The sequence below is a fragment of the Chrysemys picta genome, chromosome 10 (genome assembly GCF_011386835.1).
Source record: "Chrysemys picta bellii isolate R12L10 chromosome 10, ASM1138683v2, whole genome shotgun sequence".
Lineage (NCBI taxonomy): Eukaryota > Metazoa > Chordata > Testudines > Emydidae > Chrysemys > Chrysemys picta.
Genome location: NC_088800.1, coordinates 68,866,052 through 68,881,779, shown reverse-complemented (window position 1 = coordinate 68,881,779; position 15,728 = coordinate 68,866,052). Strand labels below are relative to the sequence as shown.

At 44.2% G+C, this 15,728-nt stretch overlaps 2 protein-coding genes across 4 annotated transcripts in view; both read left to right on the top strand.

The window, feature by feature from the left end:
* Positions 1-15,728, top strand: part of LOC135973815 (uncharacterized) — a 1,510,190-nt gene that overhangs the window by 568,103 nt on the left and 926,359 nt on the right. The gene's annotated exons all lie outside the window — the stretch shown is intronic.
* Positions 1-15,728, top strand: part of MYH11 (myosin heavy chain 11) — a 101,795-nt gene that overhangs the window by 61,180 nt on the left and 24,887 nt on the right. For all 3 annotated transcript variants that reach the window (XM_005307565.3, XM_005307564.3, XM_005307566.3), the window contains 13 exons: positions 344-407; positions 3,763-3,861; positions 4,653-4,796; positions 7,940-8,035; positions 9,192-9,310; positions 9,496-9,648; positions 11,147-11,320; positions 11,522-11,695; positions 12,260-12,374; positions 13,346-13,539; positions 14,697-14,818; positions 14,943-15,012; positions 15,179-15,339. In XM_005307565.3, coding sequence (XP_005307622.2) covers positions 344-407; positions 3,763-3,861; positions 4,653-4,796; positions 7,940-8,035; positions 9,192-9,310; positions 9,496-9,648; positions 11,147-11,320; positions 11,522-11,695; positions 12,260-12,374; positions 13,346-13,539; positions 14,697-14,818; positions 14,943-15,012; positions 15,179-15,339 — 1,685 coding nt within the window. The remainder of the gene's footprint in view (positions 1-343; positions 408-3,762; positions 3,862-4,652; positions 4,797-7,939; positions 8,036-9,191; positions 9,311-9,495; positions 9,649-11,146; positions 11,321-11,521; positions 11,696-12,259; positions 12,375-13,345; positions 13,540-14,696; positions 14,819-14,942; positions 15,013-15,178; positions 15,340-15,728) is intronic.

The window sequence follows — 15,728 nt, the reverse complement described above, 5'->3', positions numbered from 1 at the left end:
GAAGAGAAAGAAGGGATTCACACCATCCCCCCACTGGCCTTGCAGAAATCAAAGTGGAACTATAAATTCTCTGGCCACTTGCAGGATCCATGGGGTTTGTGAACTGGCCCCCAGCCTGCCAGACCTGGGTCCTTCCTTTTCACACTACCCAAATGAAACTGAGGCAAATCTCTGCAAGGAGAACCTCAGAGACTTGCTTCCCTTCAGCCTCCTGCCAGGAGTTTTGCTACTGAAGGCAGCAATTGGGCCTGTTATTACAGAGCAGACAATGTTGTAACATGCCTCTTAAAATATGCTATAAAACACAGAAAGAGCCCAAACCATGTCCTCTTCTCATTGACAGGGTAAGTTCATCCGCATCAATTTTGATGTCACCGGCTACATTGTTGGAGCAAACATAGAAACTTGTATCCTTTTCAGTGAGCTTCATGTGAAAGTAACTAGGGGGAGCAAAAGGATGTAACATAAACAGACTCCCTTGCATGTCTAAGAAAGGCAAATATTACTAAGACTGATATAAACAAAGGGCCGGGAGGGAAGTAGCTCCATTTATGCTGATACCAATTTTGCAGTTTGTCTCACTCTCATGTTTACATTTTCTGTTCAGACTAATCAGTTTGTTTTCTCAGCTATCAGGACAAAGCACACTATCTCCCACGCAGCGTCTCAGAAAATACTGACAGAACATCCCACCCAATCAGAGTAGACTTTACTGTCAGAGTCTCAGTCAAACAAGCCATGTGTTATGGTGAGAAGTCTTGTGATTAAGACCCCCGACTTGGGAGATCTGGGTTCGGTTTCAGCTCTGCATCTGTGTGACGGGGGCAGGTCACTTACTCTTGTGGCTTAGTTTGCCCCATCTGTAAAAGAGGGCTAATACTTCCTTGCCTCTCAATGGGGCTGTGCAGATAAATTCATTGTGTGTGAGATGCTTAGGTACTATGGCGTTGAGGCCCATGTAAGTACTAAAATAGATGGACTCGAAGAAAACACTAGTGATAATATGCTGTTGGAGACGGTCTTTTGTAGCGTCTACTACAACGAGGTCCTAGTCCATGACTGGGGTGCCATCGCAGTACCACTAATCCATAAGACATTTACTTTTTCTTCAGCAAAGTTACAATAGGAAAGATGCAGGAGTCAGGATTAAACCGACAAGAGGTGCTGTCCAGCAGGAATGTATTGGAATCATCTAAAATTCCCTTCCCCTTGTTAAACTTCTCCTGCCAAACTGATGGGAGGATTTCCATTCCTCCGGAGTCACCTTGTCTGCATATGTACTGCTAACCCAGCCTTGCCAGACATGACTTATCCTTGGGGCTCATCAAATATTTGTTCCCTGCCAATGTTTCTGGCACTGGAGCGCACCACCTAGATCCAAATGCTGGACATTTGCAAACAGCTTTTCTGATGCAGATGCTGCAGATTCCCCTACCTGGTCTGCACATCCTTTCCCCCGCCTCCTCCATTTCAAATGGCAGACTGAGGGTATGTCTACACTGCAGTTAAAAACCTGTGGCTGACCTATGTCAGCTGACTTGGGGGCTTAGGCTAAGAGACTCTTTCATTGCAGTGAAGATGTTCAGGCTGGGGCAAACTTTAAAGTTTTTGGCTTATGAACTAAAGGTCTGATCCTGTTCCTTCAGAAAACCATGGTGTAGAGCCAAGGGCTTAAAATTACTGCACTATTCTTCACAATTCTTCATTTGCAGATCCTGTGCCATATGTACGTGTTGCCAACTCTAATTTTAGCAGATTAGATATTCATTAAAACTAGGGTTACCATATTTCAGCAAGCAAAAAAGAGGACGGGAGGAGCCCCGCCCTAGCCCCGACCCTGCCCCTCCCACTTCCCGCCCCCCCCAGAACCCCCAACCCTCCCCCCGTTCCTTGTCCCCTGACTGCCCCCTCCTGGGACCCCTGCCCCTAACTGCCCCCCAGGACTCCACTCCCTATCTAAGCCTCCCTGCCTCTTGTCCCCTGACTGCCCCAACCCTTATCCACACCCCCACCCCCAGACAGACCCCTGGGACTCCCACGCCCCATCCAACCACTCCCCACCCCCTGACAGCCCCCCCCCAGAACTCCCAACCCATCTAAACCCCTCTGCTCCCTGTCCCCTGACTGCTCCGATCCCTCTCCCCACTCCTGCCCCCTGACAGCCCCCCCCAGAACTCCCAACCCATCTAAACCCCTCTGCTCCCTGTCCCCTGACTGCTCCGATCCCTCTCCGCACTCCTGCCCCCTGACAGCCCCCCCCCAGAACTCCCAACCCATCTAAACCCCTCTGCTCCCTGTCCCCTGACTGCTCCGATCCCTCTCCCCACTCCTGCCCCCTGACAGCCCCCCCCAGAACTCCCAACCCATCTAAACCCCTCTGCTCCCTGTCCCCTGACTGCTCCGATCCCTCTCCGCACTCCTGCCCCCTGACAGCCCCCCCCAGAACTCCCAACCCATCTAAACCCCTCTGCTCCCTGTCCCCTGACTGCTCCGATCCCTCTCCCCACTCCTGCCCCCTGACAGCTCCCCCCCAGAACTCTCAGCCCCCCACCCCGCTCCTTGTCCCCTGACTGCCCCCTCCTGGGACCCCTGCTCCTAACTGCCCTCCAGAACCCCACCCCCTACCTAAGATTCCCTGTTCCTTGTCCCCTAACTGCCCCCTCCTAAGACCCCCCCAACTGCCCCCCAGGACCCTACCCCCTACCTGTACCCTGACTGCCCAAAACTTTCTCCACTCCCCCCAAAAAGCCCCCCCCCCGTTTCTTGACTGCCACCTCCAGAACCTTCCTGCCCCCTGGCCCCCTTACCCTGCTGCTCAGAACAGGGTGTTGGGCTCTGTGCGAGCCAGACACGTGGCTGAGCTCCCCAGCACAACAAAACCGGGTCCCTGGCCCTGCACAACAAAACCCGGTCCCTGGCCCGGACCGGACTGCAGGGGAGAGCTGCCCTTGTATCAGCACAAAGTGCTCTCGCTCCCGTTTTGCTACGCTGCATGGCAGAAACCGCTCCCAGTTGCAAAAGGGGAGGGCTGCACTTTGTGCTGATACACTTGCTCAGAATGCAGGGCGGATCCGGCTCCTCTACAGCTGCTCCGGAGTCCAGCCCGGGACTTCCCTGCAGCCCTCCCAGCCGCTCGGTCTGCTCTGCCTGGGGGGGAAATCCCGGACATTGTGAGTGCTTTACAAATTCCCCCCGGACGCTATTTTTAGTACAAAAAGGAGGACATGTCCGGGTAAATCCGGACGAATGGTAACCCTAATTAAAACAGTTTTTTATTATTATTTTTATATCTATTACACAAACCTTGAGAGCAGTGCTTCTGGAAAGGTGCTGAAGACACTGGTTGATGTTGAAAGATTTAACCCATCCGGGAATCAGATCCTAGTATACTCTTGAGGAAGAAGGGCATCACAGCATGACATGACAGATATCATGTAAACTATTCAGATTAGGCCTGGTTCTGTAAACATCTAGGCCTACACATAATGAATGCTACCATGTTTAGCGTCATTGATGAGATATAAAATGGGACTATTCATGGTAGTAAGCACTCAACCGAGCATTCATATCACTTCTTGTGAGTATTTCAATTGACATCATTAATAAGCACTGCATATGGAAGCGAGTGATTGCAGAATCAGACCCATGTTTGTTAGACAATCCAACATGTGCCACTGATTGTACTAAGGCAATTGGCAGTGTTAGGATGCACTGAGTAAAATATGCCAATAAGATTTTTTTTTTAACATACATAACATCCAGATTTGCTTGAAAAGTCTCGTGCTATTCGCCAGGCTAGAGATGAGCGGACATTTCATATCTTTTACTATATGATCGCTGGCACTGGGGAACAAATGAAAAGTAAGTTACTTTCTTAAGCTGAACTATCTGAGCAGAGGTTGTGAAGGGCTGGGTTACGTAATTGATCTTAATGTCTGAAACTGTAATTTCATTCAATCCTTGTTATAAGTAATGAGTTCCTTGGCTGTTCTAAACAATTCTACTCAAGAGTTGTAGAAATGTCCCAACTTATGTGCATCTATAACTGGTGGTTTGCAGTTCGCAGGTCACCCCAGCGCAAATAGAGCAGGTGCAAGTCTCCAGGTCTAAAAAGGCCTACTTCTAAAATGAGTAGAAATATGGAATTTTTTAGAAAAACATTATATTTGAAAAAGCTTGATGGAAACAATGGATCAGATCCCAAATGGTCAGGAAGTGCACAGCACTGCTCAGGGATATAGTGTACGCCTGGCTTTTAGGATCATTCCCGCAATCAGGAATTGCCAGGCCAAAGATGCCCTGGCTATGCCCTCTTTCCTATAGCCATTCCACCTTCACTGGCAGCTGTGAGAATACATTTTTAAAAGCTACTAGTGAATGGAGGCACCCAAACTCACTAGTAACTTTTGAAAATTTAGGCCATGGTAACTCTACACCACCCAAAATTCCATATACAAGGGAAATCCCCAGTTGGCAAACCACTGTTTTTTTTTGTCTGCTTTGCATCAGGGGAATGGACTTAACAGTCCAAAGATTTGAGAATTTAAAAGCAGACTTTATACTCTGAATAATCGATGAGATTCTGATTTCTAGTATGGGTGTGTGTTAAATTATCTTTTCTCTAAGTCGATTTTTTTCTTCACCTTTTATAGAGGATTTATTGCTGGAAAGTTTCAACAACTATACCTTTTTATCTAATGGCAACGTGCCTATTCCTGGTCAGCAAGATGATGAGATGTTCCAGGAGACCTTGGAAGCCATGGCAATTATGGGTTTTAATGAAGAGGAGCAGCTTGGTAAGAATTGCTAGCAAGCTTTAGGTCAAGTAAAGCACATAGAGCAATAAGTTGATGCTTGTAAAAGTAAGAAATATTGCTGTAATCCCTGTGCACACATGTACAGCAATGGATTCTTCTCAAGATGTGCCACTATGTAAGCTGCATGTAAATGAACATCTAGTTTCATATTAGGAAGTTAATTTTATTCAAGCCTCATGTCCTGGCCTCTCTGGAGATGCATTGTCTTGCCACTGGACTGGGAACCAAAAATCCCAGAGTTCTGAACCTCTATCTCAGGTTTTGTCTATACTTACGCGCTGGTTCGGCGGCAGGCAATCGAACTTCTGGGTTCGATTTATCGCGTCTTGTCTGGACGCGATAAATCGAACCCAGAAGTGCTCCCCGTCGACTCCGGTAATCCTGCTCGGCGCGAGGAGTACGCGGAGTCGACGGGGGAGCTTGCCTGCCGCGTCTGGACCACAGTAAGTTCAAACTAAGGTACGTCGACTTCAGCTACATTATTCATGTAGCTGAAGTTGCGTACCTTAGTTCAAATTGGGGGGTTAGTGTAGACCAGGCCTCAGATTCACCATCTGTCAAATGGGGTAATACCTGTCTCCCTTCAAAGTGTGCTTGTGCTCGAAGGACTAATGCCACTCCATGTTTCCTTCTACTGCATGCTGAGGAGGTGAATAAAACCACACAACTCCCATGGAAAGGGATCCAGGGTTTTCCCACAGAGGAAATCTTCCCAGACATACAGTTGCCTCTGTTCCATCTGCAAGAATAACATGGGAACTTAACACTGTATGATCACGGGAGATATAAGCAGATGGATAAGAGATGATGTTGGAGGACAGCTGTACTACATAGCATGCTCTCTTCTCCATTGTGGGCCATGTAGCATGCAAAGCAGAATTAGTTAGTGGTACTGGAACAGCATTAACGCCCCACAAAATCTCTGTAGGAGATGATATAACACAAGCACTGGTCAGCAGCTAACAGCCTGGTGATTAAATTGCTCATACTGCCAATGCTTGAGGAAAACCCCTAAAAAACCAGGAGACCGCTTCTCTATGTGTCAGTCTGGCTGGTGATCCATGGGTTTTGGGGTCAGCGAGGCCAATAGAACCCTGGCAAATAGCCATTATCAGCCTCACCTCAGCTCTCTAACCATTTCATACAAAAAGAAAGGGGGAAGGATGATGCAGCAGGAAGTCTAGGGTGAATGTTGGCTTTGCTATGCAAGGAGGCCTAATTGATTATATGTTTGAAAACATTGATAAAAATAGAAATTGCTATGTAAGCACTATATGGTGTTCTAGGGTGGAGGTTTTCAAAAACACTTAGCATTGGCCTAATTCTGTCCCCACTGAAATAATGGCTAAACTGAACATATTTGAAAATCCCACCCGGAATATGATTAAACTGGCAAGAGTTCCATTACTGAAAATGGAATAAGTTATAAGATGAGAAGAGTTACTATGTACATTAGAATGAGAAAATAAATTGTATTAGATTATATACAAAATATAATGCATAGAACAAACACAGATATGTAGTGCATACGTATCTTAAATGTGGATCACCTGAAATTACATTTTTTTGCTGTCTGTGTAAGTGACGAATTACAAAGGTTTTTTTCATCAGTGTCAGAAGTGACAAATCCCATGAGAGCTGCTTGGTGAGGGAACATTACATGCATTCCGAACCCATTTGAATGCCAAACCATCAATATAGTTGTCAACATCCAGTAGTATTTTAAAAATTGGGCCTTGAAAGGTAAAACATGGCTATTAAAGGACAGACTTTTAAGCATCCCAGCTGGCAGAACTCCACACATGATCACTACTAATGACCATTTAAAGCTAGTTTTTAGGCACTTTCCAACAAAGATGACCAAAAAAAAAGTTGCAAAATATTATGACTTAAATTTGAAGGAATTGGGCCTGCCTGGAGCAGTTAATACTAGTATTATCTGCAGGTTCAGGACAGAGGGAAATGAACAACCAGCCTAAATTATCTTGAAAATGTACACAAATGCAGACATAGAAGAACCCTCTTAACTGTCAGTTTGTGGTTTTAACTGTCATTACACTGTATGTGTGCTTCTCCCCCTCCCCGCTTCCCCTTTCCTCCCCAGGTTGTGTTAGTCTTCATACCTGAAGTGACACCTGGTGGCCAGGACAATGGAGATCTTATTACTGACTACATCGATCAAAACTGAGCCTGTGAGGTGCTGAGAACTCCATCAGCTCCCACCGATTTCATTAGGAACCGAGGGTGCTAAACCCTGCATAGCAGCAATTTAGCACCTCTCCCGATTGGATTCAAAAGTGTCTATTTTAGTAAAGGTGGCAGGTCTTGTCTCCCATCAAGGCATGCAGGAGGAGATGATGCCTGCACCTCTCACTGGCATCAATAGTAATTCTTTGTATTGATCCCTTAATCCCCCATGCTTGGACCCCCAAAATATGAACCTGCTGAAGCATCATTCTCTGCTTGTACAAGTCTAGGAGTCTAGCAAAGAGAAGAATTAACCCCTGAAAGACAATCTGGTTTGTAAAGTGACAATGTATTTTAATATCTAAGGCGATGCAGTGTTATGTTAATGCACACTTTTGGAATTGCACTTTAATCAGATGTTTTGTATACTAAATACTTAGGCCCCAATCTTGCAAGACTTATACATGTGCTTCACTTTAATTCCATGGAACTGATAAGTTAACAAATCCTTTTGCTCTTAGAAGTATCTTAAGACAATTACTATAAAATAACATTCTACAGCACCATAGTTCCCAACCTATGGTCCTCAGAGCACTAAGTGGTGGTCGTGAATACCTGACATGGTGATGGCTGCTCTTCTTATATCCAGCTATTAAACTGTATTCAAAGTGAGCTACAGATACACCACCTGCTTTTCTAACATGACTTCCCTGTGTAAGCAATTGCTTTAGTTGCTCCTGGTGCATCGCAGTCCAAGGCAGGGAGATGGCCCTGATCATCATAAACGGAAGGGGAGGTAAACCCATAAGAGACACTCTCTTAAGATATGGTCTACACTATAAAATAGCTGTTTAGGGGACAGTCATTTTGGATTATATGCCTATTATTTCTATTGATAGAATTCCTGACATTTTACTCTTTAATTTATTTTACAGCGATGCTGAAGGTTGTTTCATCTGTCCTACAGCTGGGTAATATTATCTTCAAGAAGGAGAGAAATACTGATCAAGCTTCTATGCCAGATGACACTGGTATAATTCTATCTCTTTAAAATTTAAATTGAAAACCATGAATAGCATAATAAAATGTCTGTGTCAAAGGTGGAGTCACTGCTTGTGCACACCCTCATAGTGTGGCATAATGTAGTGTAGCAGGCTCGCCTCAACCAGAAACCTCTGCTGACTTCAGCCCTGCCTCTTCTCACCACTCAGCCCGCCAGCCAGGTCACATTCAGTCTGACTCTTTCCAGGGTAACAGAGAATCCAACAAAACAATTGTCCAGTGACCTTACATCAGGTGTCTGACCCGCAACTCTGGGCCCTGTGGTCTTCACTCCCCTTGTCTCAAGGCTCTCCATAGCCCTTGCCCCTTGTCTCAAGGATGTGTGTGTGGGAGGGAGGTTTACACCACCTTTCCCCAGTCACTGGTAGGAGGGCCTAGGCCCTCCCTCTACAGCTCAGTACCACTGCAGTGAGCAGTCAAGTTTTGCTCCTTTAGACCCCTGGCTTCCTTGGCTTTCCTACCTTGGTCCGTCTCTAGGCCCCTTTTATCCTCTCTAGGCTCTACAATGTTCCTTCCAGCTCTTTAATGAGCAACACCTCCCAGGGCTTCCTCCCCAGAAGTCCAATTCCTACTCTCTTTCAGGGACCCCTGTATTTCCAGTGTCCCTCCTCCAGCCTCCTTTCTAGTCTGGGCTTCTTCTCTTTATAGTAACCACCCAGCTCCTCCCTAGCTGGGTCTTGACTTTAATTGGGCCTGACCCACTCTCCAGGTGCAACCAGGGGTGCTAATTGCTCTCTGATTCCTATTAATCATTTCACTGCCAGTGTGGAAACACACCCCATCACAGACTGTTAAGTAAATTGTAATTTGTACCAGTTTTCTCATTTTCATTGTTGATTTCCACTGATGCTGCAACTATTGAAAAAGAGATTCTGCACTTTAAATTAACAAAATTAACATGCATCGTATGTGGTGATCTTGAGTCCCTAGGTGGCTGAACAATGCATATGCTGCTGGTGTTGTGAATGACCCTTGTGGAGTCTCTTTTGCATATGCATGAGGAAGATATTTTAATGGAATGGAGGGATAATGGGTTCATCATTAGACATACTCCTAGCATAGACATTTATTGATCTACCATGAGAAAATCCAGTGTGAAATAGAATTTTGTTCTCTTGATTAAAGCTGCACAGAAAGTGTGTCACCTGATGGGTATTAACGTGACAGATTTCACAAGGGCAATCCTGACACCACGGATCAAAGTTGGACGAGATGTTGTTCAGAAAGCCCAGACCAAAGAGCAGGTATCAATTTGTGATCTCCTTAACTCTGCTAACTTTCTTCTTTAAAAATCGGTGTGTGTGTGTGGGGGGGGGGGGGGATGGGCAAACCTATCCCCTGCACCCCATTACTGTTCTATATTGAAGATAGGTTCTGATTTTGATTTGTTCATTCATTTCATATCTTCTTCCCTGCCCTGCTTTAATAGGCAGACTTTGCGATAGAGGCTTTAGCCAAAGCAACATATGAACGTCTGTTCCGTTGGATTCTTAGTCGTGTGAACAAAGCTCTGGATAAAACAAAAAGACAAGGAGCGTCTTTCCTGGGGATCCTTGATATCGCTGGATTTGAGATTTTTGAGGTATGTACTATTTGGCATAAGATGATCTGAACATTTTAACTTCCCACTTGTGTATTTCACTCTTTCGTTTTAGTCAGTCTCATTATCTGTCTTTTTCTAAAAGTCTTAAACCCTGATCCTGCTCTGAGAACCAGGCGGGCAGATCATCTGCAACTGCACAGCACCAAAGGGCTCTGTATGGATGCAGGGATCAACCTGCTCCATCCTCAGTGGAGGACTGGGGTCTTAAGCAGCGCACTAGACCTGTGTGGGGTGGGAATATACTGAACATTGTTCTGTGACATTTGTAAAGAGGCAGGTTGGGTACTCGGAAATTTAAGAAATGCAATAATTGGATTATAAACTCGTACTACTTCAGTGATAGAGGCACCTACATAAAACTATTGAGAATTACATTGAGTTGAGAAAACAAACTTAACTGTAGACCAACAGAACTCCACTGGCCATCACCTACAGTCCTCAGCTTAAACCTCTCCAACACATCAACAGTGATCTACAACCCATCCTGGACAATGATCCCTCGCTTTCACAGACCTTGGGAGGCAGGCCAGTCCTCGCTCACAGACAACCCGCCAACCTTAAGCATATTCTCACCAGCAACCACACACCGCACCGTAACAACTCTAACTCAGGAACCAATCCATGCAACAAACCTCGATGCCAACTCTGCCCACATATCTACACCAGCAACACCATCACAGGACCTAACCAGATCAGCTACAACATCACCAGTTCATTCACCTGCATGTCCGCCAATGTTATATATGCCATCATGTGCCAGCAATGCCCCTCTGCTATGTACATTGGCCAAACTGGACAGTCACTACGTAAAAGGATAAATGGACACAAGTTAGATATCAGGAATGGCAATATACAAAAACCCGTAGGAGAACACTTCAACCTCCCTGGCCACACAATAGCAGATGTAAAGGTAGCCATCTTACAGCAAAAAAACTTCAGGACCAGACTCCAAAAAGAAACTGCTGAGCTTCAGTTCATTTGCAAATTTGACACCATCAGATCAGGATTAAACAAAGACTGTGAATGGCTATCCAACTACAGAAGCAGTTTCTCCTCCCTTGGTGTTTACACCTCAACTGCTAGCAGAGGACCTCACCCTCCGATTGAACTAACCTCGTTATCTCCAGACTGATTCTTGCCTGCATACTTATACCTGCCTCTGGAAATTTCCATTACATGCGTCTGACGAAATGGGTATTCACTCACGAAAGCTTATGCTCCAATACATCTGTTAGTCTTAAAGGTGCCACAGGACCCTCTGTTGCTTTTAACTATAGCTGGTTAACTTAATGTGTAAGAGTTTAATGTAAATGTTCATGTAAAGCCAAAGTTAGAATAGTAAAATCTACTCCCTTATAATGTAACGATTATTGCTAATAAAAGAACTAGAAGATACAAAATGTTATCTTACTATTCAAATTTTTCTTGTACATTTATTTTTAAATGTAATAATTCAGTTCTTTCATCCCATTTTCAGGTCAATTCTTTTGAGCAATTGTGTATCAATTACACAAACGAGAAACTTCAGCAGCTCTTCAACCACACAATGTTCATACTGGAGCAGGAGGAGTATCAGCGTGAGGGCATTGAATGGAATTTCATTGACTTTGGCCTTGATCTGCAACCTTGCATTGAGCTGATTGAAAGACCGGTAAGATTACATGTCTTTAGGTGGGACAACATGGTGTAGGTTGGATAAGGGATGCTTATATCTCAGTTCAACAGGGGCTTTGTGTAACCTTAGACTTTTTGGCTCCATTATTTCAGAGTATGATCAATAATAACCTAGAGGAAATTGAAGGTGATTTTCTTTCATTGCATATGACTGATGTGTCTACTGCTTATGTTGCAGAACAACCCACCCGGTGTCCTGGCTCTCCTGGATGAAGAGTGCTGGTTTCCCAAAGCTACAGACACATCTTTTGTAGAGAAACTGTGTCAAGAACAAGGCAGTCATGCCAAGTTCCAGAAGCCTAAACAACTCAAAGACAAAACTGAGTTCTCCATAATCCACTATGCAGGAAGGGTATTGGACAGGACTAAGCTCTCTTACTATACAAAACTTGTAACTCTTTGATGTCCAAACAGTGAAATATACAGCCAAAGTGTGAGAGAGTGCCAAGAAATAGAATCAAAGGACTGAGAGTGACTTAGTTTGCTGGAATAAAAAGTGCTTTCATTCTGTAACATATAGAAAGCACTCAGAACTGATCTAATTTTGCTCCCATTGAAGTCCATCCCTGGTGAAATCCATTGATTTCAAGTTGAGCAGAGTTAGTCCAAAGCTAAGTGTTTCTCAAAAATGCCACTACTTTGGAGTCTCCAAACAAATTCACAAAGATAGCAGGAGTCCACTGATGTGGATATGGCAGGAGGATTGGGCCCCCCAAATATGAGTGCATTAACCTTTAAGAGCCACGCATGTACCAACCTTAATCCATGTGAGCAAATCCTATCTACACAGGGCATTTCACGTTATTGTTATTATTTGGATTGTTATCGTGCCCAAAGTTCCCAGTCAGGATCAGGGTCCTCACTATCAAAATTCCTGACTGAGAACAGATTTTTACATGAGTGATATTTTCTAAAGGTTGACTACAGTGCAAGTGCCTGGCTAACGAAGAACATGGATCCACTAAATGACAATGTGACTTCTCTGCTGAATCAGTCTTCAGACAAATTTGTGGCAGACCTTTGGAAAGATGGTATGAATCTGAACGCTAAGCTTGTAATGTTGTGTAAAGAGCTGTCAATCATCCTTTAGGACCTATTCTGATTGCTTTCTGTCCCTTATCAGTGTTAGGTACAAGGCATTAAAATCCTTTCCCCGAAACTTATTAAATCCTTAAACTGTACTCCTCAGAGACAGCATGTATGGCTTAAGCTCCATCAAATCAATTACTTGCTTAAAAATGCCATCCAAAAGATCATGAAAATGAAGATTCAGCATGTATTTGCTATTGAACATGTAACATTGAGCAGCTTATATTGATTTTACTTCTGAAGAGTGATCCATATCTCACTCCCACATCTCAAATGAGTGTCCCATGGGCATTGCTAAGGAGGTGTAATTTCACTGGCCTGTATGTATGATATTCTATTACATAGCACTTTTAATCTAAAAGAATCACAAGGAGCTGTACAAACATATGTACAATATAAACAGCAGAACCCTCATTTTTCCAAAGGACTTGGAGGATAACCCAAACATTGAGATAATCAGGGGAAATGACCCAGAAGGGAATGTGGTCCAGTGTGTGCAACACTGGGGTGGGAATCAGGAGGTGGTGGTGGGTAGTTTTCCCAGTTCTAACCTGCTTGATAATTCTACCCGTGTAGGGGTGTTGTGAGGTGAGCATAATGTTTGTAGGGTAGATGTAAACCCATATATAAGGGCTAAGTGTTCTATATTAATAGCCATGCATTCAACAGCACTGTATTCAGTCATCGGTCCCTAACAAGTTGTATTTTCAACATTGACACAAAAGTGGTAAACCTTACCAGATATTTAATCTTGCCTATATCTATGACTGTTGCTACTAAACTTTTATATAGTACCACAATATACGGTTAGATTATACTAGATTTTAATAAGATGTGCAATTATGCCAGAAGCAATGAACTTTGAAGACCGTCTGTCTGAGAGGTTCCATTCACCCTGGCTTTTATGTTTCAGTGGACCGCATAGTGGGGCTGGACCAGATGGCAAAGATGACTGAAAGTTCACTCCCTAGTGCTTCAAAAACCAAGAAGGGCATGTTCCGTACTGTTGGGCAACTCTATAAGGAGCAACTGACCAAGCTGATGACTACCCTAAGGAACACAAATCCAAACTTTGTCCGTTGTATCATTCCAAATCATGAAAAAAGGGTAAGTTCAAATGCTCAGGTTTCATTATTCTTGTCAAGTTCTAGTAACTAGAACAGTATACTGTAGACTCCACTGATTCCCAGACTTTTTACTAAGGAAATCCTATCCCAGCCTAATGCAGAGGGGAGGCTCCAGGAGTGGGGATGGGTTGGAGAGGAAGCTACCCCATACTCACCCCAAAATGGCAGCTCCTGTCCCTGGTGTTGGCATGGCTCTGAGCATTGTTACCTGGCACATGGGATCACAGCAGCACCCAGGTTTGGCCCAGCTGCCCCTAATGTCATGACAGAGGGAAAACCAGACCTCATTTGAGTGAGTGGCATTGCAACCTGGTGCACAGGGTCACAGAACCACTCAGATTTGGCCTGGTCACCCCTCCATCATGACAGAGGCGCAGCCAGGCCAAATTTGAGTGAGTGGCACTGTGAACTGGTGCACTGGATTGCAATGACAGGTCACAACACCTAGACAAGGGAGCCAGGCCCAGCCCCCGGGACAGGAGCCACCACTGTAGGGTGAGTGTGGGGCAGGATTGCTCTCCAAACCTGCCCCCTTGAGGCCTCCACAGCAGGCCCACAATCCATGTACAACTTTCCCATGACCCACTCGTAGATCATGACGCACTACCTGGAGAACAGTGTTGCAGATGACAGTATTATGGAAATATAGAAATGTATGGCTGGATGGGACCCTGAGAGGTGAGCAAGCCCAGTCCCCGATGCTGAGGCAGGACCAAATAAACGTAGACGATCCTTGACAGGTGTTTGTCCAACCTGTTCTTAAAACCTCCCCTGATGGGGATTCTACAACCTCCCTTGGAAATCTAGTCCAGAGCTTACATACCCTTGTAGTTAGAAAGTTTTACCTAAATCTCCCTTGCTACAGATATAGCCGATTACTTCTTGTCCTACCTTCAGGGACGCAGAGAACAACTGATCCCCATCCTCTTTATAACAGCCCGTAGCATATCTGAAAACTGTTATCAGTTCCCCCCTCAATCTTCTTTTCTCGAGACTAAACATGCCCAATTTTTTTAACCTTTCCTCATAGGTCATATCTTCCATTATAATGCTGTGCCAGTAATACACTTTCCAAACTTCTATCTTCCTTCCTCATTTATTTTATATGCTAAAACTGAAAATGTCTTTATTCCATAGGCTGGCAAACTTGATGCTCATTTAGTGCTGGAGCAGTTACGATGCAATGGTGTCTTGGAAGGGATTCGTATCTGCCGGCAAGGATTCCCCAACAGAATTGTCTTCCAGGAATTCCGCCAGCGGTAGGACACTGCTCTAGTACAATATGATTTGGAGTGTTGTAATACACATTCATCTGTGCTGAAACTAAGATTACGTCTGTGCTAAATAATCGGTTTTCCTTTTCTATGCCATTTCTGTTTACAGATATGAAATTCTTGCTGCAAATGCTATTCCTAAAGGATTTATGGATGGGAAACAGGCTTGTATACTGATGGTGAGCAGAATGTTTTCAACCAAAAATAATAAAGTCAGGAACATACATTTTACATGGAAATGGTTAATTTTTCTGCAAACAGTGTAAAAACCATTCCAATGAAAAGTATTTAAGATTGAACTGTAATGACAGAGTCCACAAAATATCCTTGTTTCCCTCCCAATAGATCAAAGCATTAGAACTTGATCCCAACTTGTACAGGATTGGACAAAGTAAAATTTTCTTCAGAACTGGTGTCCTGGCTCATCTGGAAGAAGAAAGAGACTTGAAAATCACAGACGTCATTATTGCTTTCCAGGCTCAAAGTCGAGGCTACCTGGCAAGAAAGTAAGACTGCGTTGTCAGAAACACAATAAAGTCTATGGCGATGTAGATCACGGAGCTTAGTTATCTACATTGCAACTTGAGGCTTTTTTTTTAAATGAGGTTTATGGTTATTGCGACATTTTGGGTGCCACTGTAATGCAAAGGTGTCTGTGCAGTACATGTATATAAGAAGACATACTCCTTCCCCTTAAGAATCTAATAAGATCAATTACATAGAATAGAAGTCCTTCAACTACTTACTGCAAGGACTGTCTTTTTGTTCTTTATTTGTATGGCCCCTGGCACAACAGGGTTCTGGTCCATGACTAGGAATGCTAGATGCTACCACAATACAAATAATAAATATAAATAATAAAGCTGATGCCATTTGTAAAGCGTTAAACCCCATT